The 19,006-nt window shown below is 40.4% G+C and overlaps 2 protein-coding genes across 2 annotated transcripts in view; both read right to left on the reverse strand.

Moving 5' to 3' along the window:
* Positions 1–705: 705 nt before the first annotated feature.
* tgm2b (transglutaminase 2b) lies at positions 706–12,727 on the reverse strand. The gene is made up of 13 exons (XM_073468335.1): positions 12,594–12,727; positions 8,240–8,419; positions 6,876–7,094; positions 5,894–6,012; positions 5,342–5,470; positions 5,057–5,234; positions 4,768–4,900; positions 4,223–4,329; positions 3,870–4,109; positions 3,294–3,569; positions 3,044–3,204; positions 2,027–2,163; positions 706–1,224 (listed from the first exon to the last, which is right to left on the reverse strand). Exons 1-13 carry the CDS (start codon positions 12,601–12,603, stop codon positions 1,074–1,076), a joined length of 2,040 nt encoding a protein of 679 aa, XP_073324436.1. The 5' UTR covers positions 12,604–12,727; the 3' UTR covers positions 706–1,073.
* A 2,347-nt stretch (positions 12,728–15,074) lies between these two features.
* quob (quattro b) overlaps positions 15,075–19,006 on the reverse strand; it is a 29,395-nt gene continuing 25,463 nt past the window's right edge. Inside the window, exons 18-24 of the mRNA XM_073467484.1 lie at positions 18,349–18,519; positions 17,506–17,683; positions 17,090–17,206; positions 16,740–16,994; positions 16,065–16,342; positions 15,864–15,907; positions 15,075–15,777 (exon numbers count right to left, since the gene is read on the reverse strand). Coding sequence (XP_073323585.1) covers positions 15,884–15,907; positions 16,065–16,342; positions 16,740–16,994; positions 17,090–17,206; positions 17,506–17,683; positions 18,349–18,519 — 1,023 coding nt within the window. The 3' untranslated portion in view covers positions 15,075–15,777; positions 15,864–15,883. The remainder of the gene's footprint in view (positions 15,778–15,863; positions 15,908–16,064; positions 16,343–16,739; positions 16,995–17,089; positions 17,207–17,505; positions 17,684–18,348; positions 18,520–19,006) is intronic.

The following is a 19,006-nucleotide window of genomic DNA, read 5'->3' on the forward strand; positions in this document are numbered from 1 at the left end:
TAGGAAAATGAATCATGCACACTTGTGTACCCACAGACATGCATGCGCTGACTGTATAAATCAGGGGTGCCCAAACTTTTTCCCTTTGGGGGCCAAAACTTACACTTAATGGTGGGCAATGGGCCAAAAGCAAACATATGGAAGTCCATTTGAGCCAGTTAAAGAAACTGATGAAAACTCAGCCTTGATGGGGGAAAAAAGTTCCTATGATAAGTCATAATTATGAGATAAATTGACTTTTTATTATCAAAATTATGACTTTAAATCTCCTAATTGCATGTTAATCTCCTAATTCTCATAATTATGATTTATGGAAATATTTTACATTTAGGGAATGTTTTTTTCATCAAGCTGAGTTTTCTTCTCTGTTAATCTTTAACTGGCTCAAATCAGCTTCCATACAAATGACTTGATTATCGAAAAAAAGAATTAATAATGCGGGATCTTTCATATTTAAAGAGCATTTTAACTCCTAGAAAATAAAACAGCATAAACAATATCATCATATTTAAAAAAAAATAATTTTACCCACGGGCCCTACTTTGGGCTGCGCTGGTATTTTGTAATGGACTTTATGGTGGAAACATGTTTGAAAGGAACAAGTGCAACTAAATCTACACACTGGATTCACGCTCTTAGTCCAACAACATTCTGTCCAACAAGACCGTTCGTTTGACAGAAACATTATCACAAACTCCGAGACATGTGTAACAACTCTTTTTATTGTTGTGCACTGAAATAGTATATAAAAAAATAGTACATAGTACTGAAAATACTAATCACTACAAATTGTGAGAAGAAACAGTACATATTCTGTGAAAGTGTTGCATGCTCAGATTTGATTAGTTTAATAAGAACAAAGTGTTCTCAGGTCACATTTCGGTATCTATGGCTCTGAACTGAAACATTAACAATACACAGTGAGCTTCTAACATACGTGAATAGAAAAGCATTTAATGTATGAAACACTGTTCAAAAGAAGGTGCATTTGCTGTCCTTTAGCTGGCTGAACAGTTGTGAAAAAGAGTAAGAATATAGCTGTATAATAGACTGCAAATGTAAATAAAAAGGCTTTATTTTCCAATAATGACATTTCTGTAGCCCTTGACGTGACATAGCTTGCTGCTGTTGAAGTCGACCACCAGCTTTCTCAGGCCAGAGTGGGTGGGAGTGAAGTAAATTTTCACCTTGGCATCTTCTCCAGGAGCCACTGAGGAGGTCAGACTGTGGAAAAAATATTTAAATATTATATCTGTAACAGATACAAGAAGGACAGTAAACCAACTCCACTGATTGCATAAATATTTAAACAAGCTCATGACAGCTCGGACTATTCAGGGAGACAATGCAGATGCAGCTGTTTGAACTGCTCAGCAGAAGAGTGCTGGACTAACACTAACACCGGCCATAAAATCATGGGAGTGCAAACACACCTTGCATCATTAATGCACTCATAAATCCAAAGCTATGCTTATGTAAGATAACTGATTGGCCTCTCATTACTTGACTCACTGATATAAATCCAAGTCTGCAAATATATTAATAAAGTTGAGCATCTCACTGACATTTTATCAGACGCATTCTGTCTAAATCTCCTGTCTGCTCCTGTGAACCCCAGTGCTGCTGTTTCTTTTATCCAGTGGGCTCCTGTCCTGACTAAACACCGGCACATCCAGCCAGACATCTGGACGCTGCACCAAGACCAGTGCAACAAATCATTACAAAATGAAGCTCGTATCTCAGAGTTTGGAAATCAACTGGCGAAGAAACATTTCCATGACATAAAAATGACGATTTGTACAAAAGGCCAAAAGAAGCCCATGATGTTAGTAAAGGCAGGACGAGTTGTGTTGGTGAGCTAGTTTGTTACTCTGTGGTCATATATGTGGAATGTTTCTTCTTTGTCTTGGAGAAAAAAATGTTTAAATGATTAACTAAGAATGTTTCAGTTGTTTCCAATTCATGACGGGTCAGCTGCTGCTCCGTGTGTGACGAGAGAATAATAGCTTCTAGGGACTCATACAACCTCTCAGAGATGACGTTTCCACCGGTCAGGTTGGCCCCCTCGATGCTGAAGCAGCATTCCTCCAGCGGCTCTGGCAGAGGGTTCTGCATGGTGATCTCTGCAGCCAGCTTCCGATTCTCCTTTGGTTCACCCAGGATCTGCAGAGCACAGCCACCGCTTGGTGTTATTTAATGACAGTCTCACAGAAAGTACAATACAGGTGTGCTTGTGCCAAATACTAAATACTGCAGGCTCAGAAAGGTCAAATATTGTGCTTACTATAAAATGTTTAGATGCTTGCTGAGAGCAGTGACTGTGTAGCTGTCACAACCTTACAGAAGTCCTGACAGCTTGTATAAAGGAACAGTTTCTGAATACTGGCTGTGTGCAGTCTCTGTGGATTGAGTGTTTCCATACTTTCACAGAATTTATATGGCACTCAGACCTGTTTTATTATTAAAAAAGATCTCACTTTCTACAATATGGGACCATTCCTGAAAATGCATGTAAAATGATCCTAAAGCACCTATCCCAGTCTAGCCCGAAGTAAATTTAAAGCTGTCGTTGAACCATTTGGAGTACAGACATGTTTTTTTTGTGCTCTTCTGAAAGGTTACAGTCATAATCTCTGTAAGTGCTTCTGTTATTGATCTATAGGAGTTTGAACACACTTCAGTATTGATTTATTATTCTCTTTTCATGCAAAAATAAGCCAACGCGATGCATCACAGACAGACAGACAAAGGAATGCAGAAGCATCTGCAAGAGCAGCTTGTCGCTATTTCGTCGCCATTTATGCACTAAATACTGTTTTATGAACAAAATATGTTACTGTTATGGATCTACTGGATGTTTGGGATTAAAAGAAGTTGGCAAAACTTAGTGCAAAACACTTGTTGTTGTTTGTTTATTTGTTTGTTTGTTGATTGTACCTGGCTGATGTGGTTGTATCTTTAAATAGTTCACATGAACCCAATCACCCAATCTTTCTCTTATTAAAGTCTATACTGTTGTTGCAGGTCTCTGTATAGTACTCACTCTGACTTTGATTTCTGGATTGTCCAGCACAATGTTTCTCAGTGCCAGGATTGGCTGTCCGCCAGAGTAGTCCACCAACAGAGCTGCCAGACGGATTAAGTTGTCCTCAGTGATCAGGCCACCATACTTGGAATAGTTCAGCCTTAGTGGAACTCGCCTTTCTGGAAGAACCCACACAATATATTTAATACTCACAGTTAAAAGTGTACAAAGCATCCACACGACAACACCACATGACGACTCGGCTCACCTGCTCCTGGTGAGAGTTCAACATTGAGCAGGTCTTTAAAGCCACAGTTCTCTCCCATGTTCCCGTTGTAGGACACGGCGCAGGATCCAAACACCAGGCGGCACTTCTTCTGGCTTTGAGTGTTGTTGGTAGCCACGGCGAACACATCGAAGTCGCAGCCCTTCCTCATGTCTGACCCCACCTTGATAGTGAGGTGTAGGCCTTCATTCTGTTGCTGTTTGAGCCGCTTGTTTTCGTGGTTGGCCTTCTTGAAAGCAGCCCGCTCTTCATCCGAGCCTGGCGTTGTGGAAGCAACAAAATCACACGCTTCAGTCAAGTGCAATACAATTCAAATGACAAATTTCCTGTTATACTAAAGGAGCATACATCTGACCTTCTTAAACTAAGGAAGTGACTTTATTTAAATTAAGATAAACAAAAATCCTGATAGGGACTCCAAGAACGTACACAGCAAATGACCTTGATGTGACCTGCTGGTAAGTAGAGGAGGTTCGTATATACAAGTGACAGTCATGTTTTGTGGTGCGTTGTAATTTTAAGGACCAACTCGAGGGATGTTTAGTTAGGTCTGCCTACCTTCAGGGTACTTGTAGAGATGAGTGATGTCCTCTCTGGCGTCACTGCCCACACTCTTTGTGCTGATCTTCTGGCCCACCGCTGTAGTGTAGGTGACTTTGGATTGGCTGCCATCCGCTTTCTTCATGAAGTAGTCGACATCAGCGTTGACCTCAGCAAAGACAAACGGGGCATCATACTTGAACGTGAGCTCGCCCTCCTTGATGGCCCTGACAGGGACCGGCCCACAGCAGTACACTCCTTAGGGAAGGGGACAGTGTGGAGACAAAGTTGATCAAACCAGCCAAATTGGCGAGGAATTGGCTTGTTTAAAAATGCTCTCATTGGATCCTTCAGCGCAGCTTTTTCATTACCGTGGCTTTTCTCCTGAGGTGTAGGGTCACTGGCCTGCCAGCCATTAAAAACAGGGGATTTAAGGTCAGGCCTGGTCATCCAGTTCTCCACCCAGCAGTGATAATTCCTACAGACACGAACAACACATCATACACTTTCTGTTTTGGCACATCTCACAAACAGGGCTATCAAAACTGCAGTAAACTTGTTGACTTCAATGAACTATTGAACTTTATTGCATATGCATTCTATCTGTGGATCCAAATATCATATGATGGTCATGATGTTGAATAGCACAAAGAAAATGTTGTCTTCCTGATAAGCTTGACAAACTCGTGGGTAAACTCATGTGTTTACCATTGAGTTTGTGTTGATGTTAAACTTTGTTTGTACCTGAAAGCTTTTCTATTGGCTTACTTTCTCATATGAGTAGTGAAAGGCCAATCAGGTCTGGTCACTTCATTCCAGGAAGACTTTAAACAGTTAGGTTCTTCTCTTTCTCCTATTGCATTGATCTTACACAAGCCTCCTCCTACTGACATACATAAAACATATGCGCACTTACCAGATCATTTCTCTGGATCTAATGAGATCTCCCTTTTCATCAACGTATTGTTCGATCACCAGGTTGCTGTTGGTGTCGTGGGCTGACTTGTAGTTAGTGACCACTCGGCAGGGGATGCCAAGAGCTCTGGAAACTAAAAGGGAATAAAAACAGCTTACATGAATATTGCAATACTAAGAGGAGGAGAAAAATGTATATTGTTATGTCAGTGTTATGTTGTGCATGGTTGAGACGAATCAAATGTGTTTCCTAGTGATAAGCTACCAAGCTCTGTTTTGTCCTATCTTACCTGAACAGGCCACTGCAGCAAACACCCAGCACTGTCCGTAGCGAACAGGCTGACAGGCTTGTGTGTCCCAGTTGCGCAGAATCTCCACACTGCCCCTCCAGAACAGAGGGCTGACACCTCCTTCATAGTCACCTGACCATTTTCCAAGCACGACCCCTTTGTCATCATTACAATTCACCTAGCAGGCAAAGGAAAGGAGTGTTTTTTGGATATAAAAACCCAACTTAACCCATCTATGCCCATCTAACCCATCTAAAGTAGATGGAGATAGCAGAAATGACTCACCATGGCACTCAGCACTCTGGAAACATAGGTGGGAATTCCCCTCTTTGAGCAGTCTTTGCCAGGATATTTCAGACATTTAGGATTCATATCCAGAATCTTCAGACAGATATCCAGGATTCCACTTTCAAACTGTACAGAAAAGCAGGTATTACTGCTGATTAATTGTTTATCGTTAGCAGAAGTAACGAAGTGGGAAAGTAGAAGTGAGAGCAAAGATTGGCTGTCCAACAAGAACAGGTGCAAACACACAGCCTTTCAGATGTCTGATTGTGCCATGCTGTAAACCCCTGAGCTGCACAAGTAATGAACTGCTAACGCCAGGCTAATTCAAACTGTATCAGATGTCATAGAACACCCTCTCACTTTATCAGACACAGACTGTCCACTGTCAGATATTAGGAATTTGCAGTTATGCAAAGCATCATATTTCACTGGATAAGTGGACATTTTCTTGTTTATCAGAGTAAGTGTGATGAACTCTGGCACAATGGTTGACTACAGTATGTGAGTGAGACAAAGCGATGCTGATAGTGTCGGTGTTGGTGTTGGTACCTGGCCAAAGTTCCAGGGAGTTGGTATGGGATACTTGGCGCTGCCTCGAAAGATGATTCCATCCTGAGATAAGACATACTCTGCCAGACTCTTCTCATCGTCCATATACACTCTATCTCCTGTTGCCCAGATACATCACAAACAATACAATCGATGTCATAATGCATGTCATAGGTGGAACATGACAGGTCTAGTATTGGTTTTAATTGCTTGGAAACTATAAAAAACATCCTGCAGGGGACGGAGTTCATTCACAGCACTTTACTTAACTTAAAAGAATAGTTTGTCTCTTTGGGAAATTTGCTTTTTCTGTTCAACCTTAAGCTACAGCCAGAAGCAAGCTAGCTTAGTTTAGCATGAAGACTTGAAACAGGGAGAAACAGCTGACCTGGTTCAGGAAGCAACAACCCGTGTAATGATAATATGTTGCAGCCAGCAAGTGACTGCTGCTCAGCCAAGAAACAGCTTGACAACTCGCAAAATTTGTCGTTCTTACAGTTTTATTTTTGTTTGCATTAAACTATATTTAACATGTTTATTAGCGGGCTTTAGAGGTGCTGGTAGGCAGACTGTATCTTCAGACAGCGTCAGGCTTACTGTTTCCTTGTTTCCAATCTTTAAGCTAAGCTAAGCTAATTGGCTGCTTTCTGTAACTTTCTACTTACCAGAAATGATATGAAATAGATCTTCTCATTAAAACAATAATCATTTCCCAAAATTATTGCTTATAAAATCACAAAATAATAATTGAAGCAAAACTTCTACCATTCGCCTATATGAATAGCTACGGAAGAGGATTAGGCCCATTGTAATACAAAAATACAAAAACTCATTATTTTTTTACAGTGGCGGCACTAATCCCCCTCAGTGAATAGCTCTTGTCATAAGGGCCACTGTGAAATGAAATATGATCATCAAGCAGCCTAAGATTGCTTAACAAGATACACTCCCTGACAGTTTGATGTACGGTCTGTTTACCCACCTGGACACCAAGGGTTAAAGAGCAGGATGAAATCAATCCGCCCTGATTGCCCCAGGGTCAGGGTGTAGCGGCCTATAGGTGCGTCGGGGGGCGAGCAGATGGAGAGGGTCACCGTGTCCCCAGGGGGGCTGGTGACAGCGGCACTCCAGTGGGAAGTGTCAATGACAGCAGACAGACCAAAGGAGGCCCTGGTGCCATTCTCCTCAGAGGGTTGAGGACCTGCATGTAAAAGTAAACATGGTTAGAGACTACATGTGGGCAACTGCCAAGAGATTTTTGGTGAAACATTTGTGTCTGGGGAGTAGAAAGTGTTCATTTTCATCAAACCGTTTTCCCAACTGTGCCTAAATTTAGTTCAAACATCTCTGGAATCTGCTCTCATGCATGGTCAGCATAACTGTGTAATGGCTCCTAATTACAACCAAAACTGAAGGGGACTTCAGTTCTCATTTGATTTAAGTTTGATTTAACAACTTGTTTTCACCTCAGTCCAAAGACTAAATTCCTTTGTATCTTTCACTCAGTACAGCCAACTAAACCAAGGGCAGGCTTTTCGACCACTTCCTTCTCAGCGGGTGGGATTAACTTTCTTGCTCCAATCCATCTAAATAGACTTGACTTTCAATGGTTGATAATGTTATCTATGATTATACACATGCTTTCCTGTTGGCAAGCAACACTTCCTATTTAAACAGTTGAATATAAGGGCAAGTAACAGCTGTCTTATCATTCTCTATATGAGAAGTTTATCCAAATATAAACTGAGGAAAAAAGACAGATACGTTTTCCGTATCTTTCAAGTGTATTGTGAAGGCAAATACATGAGAATACAGTATCTGCCGCTACCAAGAATAATAGTTAAGGCCATTTCCACCAGCAGAACAATACGGGAGTAGCTGAGGTTAACAGTGGAAAAAGCACCAGAAGATGTTGCTACAGTAAGTGTGCTCAATGGGAAAGCCAGCAGCAGTATTACTGGCCATTTCAAAATTACTTCCTTTTCCTTTACCGCTACTTTCCTCTCTCATCTTTGAAATCACAATAGGAGGCAAAGAAAACATGTGAACCTAACTTCCTAAACGAGAAGACCAACCACAATGTTTTTCCTTCATTATAGGATCATTAAGAAAACATTTTCCATGCTGTGAAAGCTTCGCTCATTTACCTTTCTGAATGTTTGGATGTAGGGCCTTTAAGTAATATCGCAATTTTTTTGGGGCTAATATCCCGATAACAATATAAAATCAATATTTTGCCCAGCCCTTTTTGGTGGAGAGTAAATGACTATTTTGCTAAGAGAAAATGAGTGGAAATATTCTATGTGTATGATGTAATAAGTAAAGAGGTAAATGAAGGAGTAGCACCTGTTTCTACAACGCAGTCAAGAGAGCTGACTCCTGGTTGGTAGTTTCCTGAGCGGAGGTACAGACTGATTGTGAATGGCTGGCCTCTCCTAACGATCAGGCGGTCTGCACCGTTGAGATCAGTATGATGGTCCAAGTTGTTGAAATCGCACTCCAGGTTCCAGCGATCGATGTCCAGAGCTTGAAAGAAGAGAGGAAGTTTAAAAAAAACACAGAAAAACTTAAAAGAGACATTTTGTGCTTTTTGTTTTTCTTCTCTTCTTTCCTTCAGTGTGCTGTATAGGTTCTTGTGCATGTGAAAGAATTTAAACGTTAAAAATGAACTGGACAGTTTGAGAAAACGGATGTGTTTTTTGAGCACTAAAGCATGTAAAATAAAAGACGAACCTGAGAATTAGCACATTATGTATCCTTTAAGAAATAATGCTCTAAAAGAAGTGTTTATCTTGATCTCTAACATCTACAACATAGATGCAGAACAATCATCATCATAAAGACTTAAAGAGTATTACAGTTGCTCTTTTTTTAACATGACAGCATCTTGAGAGAAATTGTGTTGCTTGTTAACATGTTACAGTATTTTTCAAAGGGTCGATACATATTTTCCTTTTTTTAAAAGAATTCTCGTATTCTTCTATAACAGATGCATAAAATGCTACATAGCAACTAAGAAGTGATGTAGTATATTCATTAAAATGTGTAGAACATGCACATGTTTTGTAGCACACCAGACATATTCGTGGTTCTTATTTCAATTTGATAGGACTATAATGTAGAAGTTTATGGAACTATTAAAATGCCACAACACAGTCTTGATGAAGTGCCAGTTGTAAAATGTACAGCTGTGTATAGGATGAGGGATATTTAACAGAACATACAGAGTCCAATTATTACAAATTACTCCTTTTAATGGCACAGAGTCTGGATTTCTTTATGTTGTGACTGAATGCGGTTTTATGTTTTCTAAAAGTTTTTTCCTGTAACTAGTTTCAACAAACTGACTTTCATAATGACTTTATGTTCCTGAGGGATTTTAAAAAAAGAAACTGTTTACTATTTGATCATCAAAGTAAATCCTGTGGCCTTGGGAGTAAAAACTGTGCAGTGCAGGACACTCACAGTCATTTATGGTAAAGTCATTTTGCTTCACAGGACTCTCTGTATGGATTTAACAAGAGGTAAACACAGACAGAAAGTCACTCCCTTGTGAAGTGTGCAAACACACAACCGCTCCTTCTCTCCAGGGGTTGTGACTAAGAGAATCCCACCCCCTGACTTCCTGTTTGTTGGAAACGTTCGAGTCCCCATATATAAAGCCTCCATGGTCCTCCTGTTGCCTCACCACTGTCTGGGCTGCTCCATGACATGTCAGGAGGTTAACCTCTCCCAATATATATGGTGGGTGGTGTCAAGGCTGGGCTAGACTTGAGCAAACAAAGACTAAGCTGCAAAAACCTCCTGCTGTTTTACACGACTCCCATGGGGGATCATTCCTCAGTATTCCTCTGATGTTTTACTGATCTTGACCTTAGTTAACTTCCTAATTGAAGACATATTAGTGTAAATAATTGGAGGAAAATGCCTTAAAGATGACAGCGCTACCTATCCGGATTGTGAGGGCTTTGCTGTTTAGCCTGTGCATACTCTCCAGTCTTTTAGCTCACATTTGATCCGTGCAAATATCATATAAATATCATCATTGCATTGGAGCTCAGATGCTTTTTCAATTTTTTTTTTTGAGGAGCCATCTGGAGATAGAAAGCGATATCTCTCTTGGGTTCAAGAAATTCAGATTTCCTTTTGAGCAGAGGAGAGTTTTACTGTACTCACACCTCAGGGCAAGAGGGCCCAATAAACGGATCCTGAACTTACAGACTGTGAAAACTATTATATAATAACACATAAATGTCTGTGACCCAAAACCATCAGAAACAACACACTAAGGGTGCAAAAGGGAAACTGATGTCATCCTTTCTGCTGTGATTTTAGGGTGTTTTTGTGGCTAGGTAATTGTAAGAAAAAAGAAAATTCATTTTGATTCGCTCCCAAGCCACAGAGCAACAGCATGTGGCGTTTCAGGGGAAGCAGTTGCGGTACAGCAGATGGCACGCATGTGTGGTGTAAAGCCAAACTCACTACACTGTAACTTGCATTTAATGCTTTAGAGTTACATAACTCAGCAGCACAATGCTCTAATATGAAATGTATGGGCAGAGATTCCTCAGCCTTGACTCTGACCCATACTGTAAACGCCTACGCTTCGCTCCGACTCTACCCCCCATGACCCGCAGCACAGAGGAGCGCTCTCAGTAAGCAAAGCAGCACTGGGTCCAGAATAAGCCTTATAAGGAAATTAAAATAAAACCTAGCTGGGTCGTAGCCGGCACAGTAAACACCATTCAAATCTTGGAAAAATAAATATGCAAGTCCCGTCTGAAGTGTTCAGACCTGCAAGTAACACCCATGCTGACTTCAGAGCTCTATCACAGACACTTTCAATTTCAAGTAAAAGCTCTGTGACCGTCTAACAGATACCGTTTCTTCTGCATGCAAGTTCTGCAGTGATTCAATATTTGGAGTCTCTTTATGTTTTGGGATGTTTTTTCAAAGCCAATACAGATACTCATAGTTAGTAATCAAGGAGACTGATAATGAGACCTACCCAGGAGCTCCTTGTACTTCAGTATTCCCATTCTCTGCTACTTTATACTTCAACTTCACTACATTTTTAAAGCAAATATTCTCCTTATTACTTCACATTTATGTGATAACTTTACTTACTAGTTACTTTGCAGACCCAGATTATGGATACTTTATTATTATTTGGTGTCAGAGACAAAGTAGCACATTCGTGATGGAAAAAACAAAACACTGATTCCAATTACAGCTTTCATGATATCAGATTTCCACTACACACTTATTGTGGCCTAAAGAATTCACAATAACGATATTATTGTGATATCTACTGAAACAATTTAATGGTGCAATATGTGCACTAGCACATATAACTAGCTAATGACTGCAGCAGTAAGTGGTTACTCTGGTCATATGCTTCCCCCCATTTGTCTGTAGTATGAATTCGACAGGTGGCCAAGTCTTACATACTGCACCTTTAAATAAATTGATAGTGGACATATGTATCTTTAACTTTGTTCATTATGTGTTTTGTCTCCTTTTCGACAAAAGAGTTACTAAAAATACGAGTGCAGGGACGTGAAGAGAGGGTCTGTAACTAACAACAGCACAAAAGCGGACAAAAAGCACAATTACACTGAATGCATTTTTGTGTTTTATGGCAGCTGGCTACCAGAGTGAAGGAGAATTACTGCCACCTGTTAGGACAAAAGCAAGAACGGAAAGAAATGGAACTGACTGAAAAGCTGCTCGGTGCCAATAATCAGCCAGGCTGATAATCAGTTGATCCCCGCTGTGTGTAGCGCATGGTCTCTCCAGTAGACATCTAACTAACATGCGACAATGAAGAATAAATACACCAGAGAGCAAAAGCATTTTCGTCATGGCTTCACACCAGTTCCAGTTCACATGTTTTCTGTCAAATACACATCCAGCAGCAAAAGGTGCATACCTTCTTTACCATAAAAATGTCTCCTCCAGCCCTCCCCCACATAGTTTTGCTATGCTACACATTTTGCTTACACACACACACACAACACACACAAAACAGACAACACACACACAGGCTGACAACAATTACAACCTTCAGGTGTGATTCTGAGCAAGCATAATCTACTTTCTTGTTAGGAACATATAAAGTGTCTCTACAAAAATAGTTGCCCAAAGCAAAACTATTTGTAGGGTGGTGTGTGTGTGTCTGTGTGTGTGTGTGTGTGTGTGTGTGTGTGTGTGTGTGTGTGTGTGTGTGTGTGTGCTCTATAAAGATAGCAGCAGTTAACCGGTGAAGCCTTCAGCTGCTCTCAGCTGCTATTATGAGTGTTAAGGTCCCAGGGCAACAATCGTCTGTTCAAACATGAGGGTGAAACATTTTTTTTTAGAGGCGGTGGTCCTCAGATCTCTGATGAACGTGTGCCTGACACAGTTACTCCTGCAGCACTGACACCAGCCAGCACTGGGTGGGTGATGATATGTGCAGGCTGTGATAACTTTCCATTTGCCCCCCTCTCAGACATCATGTCTACAGCATGCAGTGTCCTACACTTAGTGTAAATTTCCCCTTCATCCTCTCCTCAGTCAGTTATTGAAGTTTTTAGCACAAACACCCATATTAACAGACACATAAAGATTATGTCACTATGGATCAACATTTATGTATTTTTAATATTTAATCTAAAACTATTCTAATTGTTCAAAATAAAGTAGTCAGGTCAGAACTTACCTTGAGCCATGACTTCTTCTGTGGTCTTTGACTAAACTGTGTTTTCAGTGAATCTCCAGCTCAGAGGGAAGACTTGTGTGCCCCCTCGTTGTTATCTCGCTCCTATTTGTAGTCCTCCTCGTGCCGGTCCAGTCAGTGTGTGACGGTGGGCGTGTCGCGTGACCCTCCCCTAAACGGAACTCACCCTCTCCCGCGTGTACTCACGTATGTTGGGATGCGGCCGCCGTACATCCTGCAGCAAACTGTGAATCATTAAAGTGTACACATCAAATGTTGTCGAGCTGTTGCGTAGTTTCCAGAGAATAAGATGACGGACTGAAAAGGTTAACATTGGGTAGAATTATATAGAAAAACGCCAGCCTTAATCTGAAATGGATCAGTTCAACCAAAAAATGAAAAACAGTCATTATCTCCCCTCAGGGTTGGGAACAGTTACTAATTAGGCTACCTGTTTTGTAGTCAGTAACGTAATACAAGTATCTCAATATTAAAGTAGTGTAACTTGATTACTGTCCATTACTTTTGGATAACCTTAATACCAAACATGCAAATAAAGGCGAGAGGAGAGAAATATCAATAAGATGACTTTTGTTTAATAATGATAGTATTCAGTTTCACTCAGAATCAGAGGGATGATGTGTGAAGTGTCCTCATGTGTGCACACGTGCATGGCTGCAAACTAGTATGTCATTCTTTGCTTCATAATTGTAATTCTGTCAGTAATCCCTTTTTACTGAACGTATTATATTTTTTCACTAACTTTGTTTCCTGAAATACTTAATTCCAGTATATGTATTGCATTACACCCCAAGCCTGCTCACCCCATGTGTAGTGAGTGTAAAGTCAGTGCACAAAACATTTCTGGCGCTTCGCAGCAAAACAGTGTTGCAGTTTTGTCGTAAGCAACTGAAGTAACTGGGGACTTATTTAAAAATGTAATACAGAGGAAAACAAACATACAGCTCATCCTGCGTAATCCAAGTCTCTAGAAGCCCTGAGAAAACAAATTAGTTCGAAAATCGCTGTTTACACCTTTTTAAAGGTGAAATCTTTAGTGTAGCTGCTGATCACAAGCTCAACTGAACATTGAGGGTGTAAATACTGTCTTTTAAAATCAATTAAAAGACAGGGTTTCTTATGATGAGCTGTATGCAGCCATTTTGGGAATTTTAAAACAAGACCCCATCTACTTCAGTTGTTTAGCAGACTGCTGCAACGCTTTTTTTTGCTGTGAAGCTCCAGAAATGCTTTGTGGAATTCGAAAACGTCACCCAACTTTCCATCTGCATGAGGGTGAAAAGATAATGACTGAATTTTCGATTTTGGGTGAGCTGTTCTTTTTAAGAAGGGATGAAATCTATTTTTTCTTGTCATCTGTCGATCAAAAATGCCGTACCCTGTGTAAACAAGCCCCATTTTAGGCTGCATCAGAGCAGATGCACCACAGAGAAAATTTGCACTGGCACACGATGATGTAAAAAGAGAGGCATGCACTTCCTCAAGTGCACAAAAGGACACATTGTACTATAGGGCTGAACATAAACTTGCATATTTCTATAAAACAGGTACCATTTATGCATCAAAAATGATTAAAAAAAAGAAAAAAGAAAATAGCCAATAATGAATTTTGTAATCATAGAGTATGAAGCCAGTCATATGGTTTGAGGCACTCTGGGCAGGCTAGTATTAAGTACAAACATGAGTCTTGGCTACAGAGTAGGGCATTACATCAGCAATCCAGTGATTAACAGAGCTCTGTCCAAACCCACACAGTGGAAATGACTGAGTGCCTTTGCTGGGGCAGGCTCGGCTGCTTCAGGGAGACTGTGGCATCTATCACCTGATCTCACTTCCAGATTAAACTATAAATGTGTGGGCGTTATAAAAGACGAAGAAAAAAAGAGGAGTCAGATTTAGAATTGAAATTGACAGCAAAAGAAAAAAAGTAAAAATCAGACAAAGTAGGGAAACAGAAGAGTATTTATTGTAAAAAAAAAAAGAAAATCCCCTTAAAATTGGTCTAGGAAAACAAGCACATTATTGCTGAATGATAATAAATACACACTGTATAGGGGGAGGAGTTGTTTCTTTTCAGGCAGCTGATGTTACACCAACAGTGGTTAAACATACAGAAAATGGCAGTTCTGCTTAAAAACTTTTGTTCTTATTTCACAAGTATTCCTGGGTGGTAGTTCTAAAGAAATGTCCAAAACATGGTAAAAAGGGTAGTTTCTATTTTACAGAAGTCATGACCATTGCCCTTGCAGTTCAGCTCTTATGAGGAAATCAGCATTAGATTTCCTTTTAAAAACTCTTGTTCATTGTTACACTAAATGTCTGATATTACAGCTTGGCTTTAAAGGATATATTATATCTGTGTTATATGGCAGTTTCTCAACTTATCTGACTATCTGGCAAATTCAAATTAAAGACAGATCGCCGCCACCTGTATGTGAGCTGAGAAAAGTCACTGACTGTAAGCATGTTGGTTAAGTTTATTGTGAATCAAGTAAAAACACAGACAAAAGCCAACATAAGAGATTCATCATCACTGCAAATATTCTGTATTCCAAATAGAAAGCCATACAACAGTTACATGAATCAATCTTCATACAAGTAGCACATTAGTTTATACAAAAACTGTTAATTCAAAGAAAAGACAGAGTGGATGTGTTTTATTTTCAGAGGAAACAAGTAAGACACTTATGTTGTAATTACGTTTGATAAATCTGTACAAAAGGCAACACATTTAGGACAAAAAAGGCGGCATTATGGTCTATTCTACCAGCGCAACTCATCACAAGACTTTATTAAACGCATCTGGGAGGCATATCGTCTGCACATTTGATCTCACCTGGATTACTTAGTCAAAGAATGTGACTAAATAATCCAGGTGAGATCAAATGTGCAGACCGTAGCAACTCTATGATCCTTTGCATGAGCTATGAAACTAGACTGATTTACAGCACACTATGCAAGTATGCATTTCAGAATGTATCACTGTTTAAGTTCAACATACAGTACATTTATAGACATTTTTCTGCACTACTGTATTAGTGGTGAGATTAAGATCTATTTACAGAGTGGTAACGGATTACATTAACAGCTGGTATAAAAAGATGTCAATTTAAATAGTTTAATCTTCAGCAGAAGGCTCTTGTCTTCTCTCGGGTTGCCTCCAAATCTGTAGGAAAGAAAATTAAATCTTTAACTTTTCTTTTCCAATGTGTATTCACATAAATATAATAACTATAACAACATTATACACACCTTGTACCGTATTACACACGTCAAACCTCAGTGGACTTTCCAACCTAAGAGAGCAAAAGAGAGGATAAAAAAGGAGGGCAGAGATAGTGATGAATGAATTTGTGGGTAATTCACTTCCAGGCACTTATTTACTTAGCATTACTAATGTTTTTGACCTCATGAACAATTACTCAATTAGTGGTTTCGAGCTTTGTACTGTACCTTGCCACAGGACACATCTTTGGCCTGGTGTTGTGGTTTGGGTTTGGGCTTGGGTGCAACTGGTGGTCGGGTTTTTTCTGGGGATCCTGCCAAAGCATTTGGTTTTTGGAAGACTGCAGAGGGTTCAGCTCCATGAGCAGGCGCTGCCTCCTTCACGGTGATTGTGGAGGCACAGACCGAGGAGGTGTCCTCCGCCTCTCCTCCGATGGCAGAGTGGTAGCTGTGACCGGAGCTGCTGAAGCCGCTCACACTCTCTCCTGACGACTCGGAGCTGTCCACTGGAACAAAGAGAAGACTTGATAACGTACATGATGGATGGATGGATGGATGATAGAAATGTCTTTATTTTCTTAACTAAAGCTGAGGTTCAAACACTGTATCAGCAAACACAAACAACTCTACATAAATGTCTTTGGATGCCTTTTAAAATCATGACCCAAATCTCTGACCTCTGACCTTTCTAAAAGTGTCTTCAGGCTTGTAATATAATACCCAGCAGCTTCAGTGAAACTGTTCAGGGGCCATCAATAACACAACAACATGGCAAAATGTTGGTTCCTGGCTGTAGCATTGCATCTAATCCTCTAGTCCATTTTCAATAAATCGCAAGCAACATTATAATCATACATGAATTAAGAACACAGACAGTTGCTTCATTTTACACACTTAACTCACATAATAAGTTCTGACTCCCGCTCTCTTGGTCCAAGTCGTCCTCCTCCAGAGCTCCAGGAGGAGACACATATCCTCCAAGGCCCCCCGAAACCACCCTCCGCTTTGGCCCACACATGTATCCCACAGGGGACAGGGAGCCCCTCCCCGAGGATGAGGAGGAAGACACACTGCTTCCTGAACCGACAGATTTTGGCCGACCCCCAGGAAGGCAATCCTGTGATCCACGTGAAGTCACAGAGGACAGCACCTTGTTTTCTGCAGAGAGAAGGTGAGGTTCAGTTTGTGTCTGTCACAATACTAAAATGACTAAAATACTCAGACTAGGGAATAAATAAATAAGTGTGTTTTACCTCTTCCCATCAGTACATAGTTGACGGCTCTGTCACTGATAGCTGCATCGCTGGGCTGGATGTCCATGAAAGGCTTGTTTCCAATACCCATGAACACTCTCTCCTGCATACGGACCTCTAAAAAAACCACATGAAATCATTAGCGTGAAAATATTAATAATATCTTATTATTACCAAGATTCAGCCAATATAGGCCATGCAAATGCTAATATATTATGAGCATACCAAGCTTAATCAATGAGTTTTTACGGTAAAATTCTTTTACTTTAACCAGAAACAGCTGCTCTCGCCAAGTCCACCAGACATATTTTGGCTCTACATGCTGTTTTGCCCCTCTGCTTCTGTGATATCCATCCCTCTTCCTCTTTTTCCTGATATTTCCAGTGGAACTGTTGTGTTTTTATGTGTTTTTGTACCTCTGTTGTGTACAGCCTGTTCCCACAGGATTCGCTCCAGGTCCTTGGTCCAGGCGCTCTTCACGTCCCGGCTAACTGCTTGAAGTGTGTACGTGTCCTGGGTTTTCCTCTTCCTGAACCAGATCTCGAAACACAGGCCACTGTCACCGCTGTTTTGGGTCAGGCCTATGTCTGACGTCTAAATATACACAAAGACAAACAGATCATGTCAGATGGCAGTTTTGAATATAGCAAGCAGTTTGGCAAATTTGTGAAAACACAGATACGAGTCCAAGACTACTGTAATTGGGCTTGTAGCTCGTGTATGAAGTGTGTTAGAATCAACTCTCTTGGTAATTCAAAAATTAAGTAAAAGTACTTCAAATTGATTATTCAGTGAAACTAATTCTGCAGCTGTACATTTCAAAAATGATTAAAATAATGCACTATTCTTTTTCTATCTTCAACATATTCTTGTATTCAAAGATTTTTACAATAATAACTGTCTGACATGGGGTCAAATGTCTCGTCCTCCCTTGCATCTATGTGTTACGGAAAGTTTCCTTAAGCTGTGACAAACACTGGAAAACTACCTCTGTAAATGAGTTTTGCAAGAGAAAAGTGAAGTCAGTGTCTGATGATCTTGTGCTGACTTGCCGTCAAAAGGAAGTAGTAGGAGTACTCTGGCCTTGCATCACAGTTCTATTAACTGGAACTTCTGATACATATTTACACAGCTGAACTTCACACAAGTGGCTTTTGTGTGTATGGTGGTAATATGTGAACCTTGTATGATACTTCTGGTACACATTAATACAACTGCACTTCTCATAAAGGGAGTGTGTATGGTGGCAATATGCGAACCTTGAATGACTGTTTGTAGATGTATGTGTCATTGCCTACGTCAGTCTTCCTGGTCTTGCTAAAGAGGACGAGTTCTTGAAAAAGGAAAATGTGGCGGAAGCATTTTTTCTTCCTGAATGTTACCAAGAACTCGTCCTGACGAATCAGCTGGCCCTGCTCCTTCAGATTAACCTGCAGTACAGAAAAGGAGAAGTCAACTGGTAAGTGACAGTACTGTAGTGAGCAATAATGCACCACAGTTCCTTTCTTTATACCAAGAGAAACACAAGGAAGCATGATTTCGTATACATATTTATCTACCAATATTCGACATATGTACTTTGAGTGCAAGAAAGGTCATAAACAAAATTCCTATGACCTACGGCTCCATTTCCTCCATCTCTGCTCTACAGATAATGTCCTCCACGTCATCGTCCCACACACGCCTCCCTTTACATTCCTCAGAAAAGCAGATTAAACTATTACCCATGATTTACCAGCAGTCGCAAAGAGCCAAATATGCTGATTGATGTTTCTGCTCTTCACTCTCACTGCACATCGTCCCTAAAATAAATGTTCTCAAAGGCTTGCCTGTACCTGTTTATTTCCTCTCCTTTCCGAATAATAGGACTGATCCCACCGTTGCTTAATGCCGGATGAGGGGGTCATAAGTCATTCT

Source organism: Pagrus major, chromosome 6, assembly GCF_040436345.1.
Source record: "Pagrus major chromosome 6, Pma_NU_1.0".
NCBI lineage: Eukaryota > Metazoa > Chordata > Actinopteri > Spariformes > Sparidae > Pagrus > Pagrus major.

What these genes read in the sequence shown, in the direction of transcription:
- tgm2b (XM_073468335.1), bottom strand. An exon ending in CTTTAACCCTTGGTGTCCAG is followed by an intron (nt 6,013 to 6,875) that starts GTGGGTAAACAG and finishes TCTGGGCAACAG; the next exon opens with GAGATAGAGTGTATATGGAC. An exon ending in ATCCAGAAATCAAAGTCAGA is followed by an intron (nt 2,164 to 3,043) that starts GTGAGTACTATA and finishes TGTGCTCTGCAG; the next exon opens with ATCCTGGGTGAACCAAAGGA.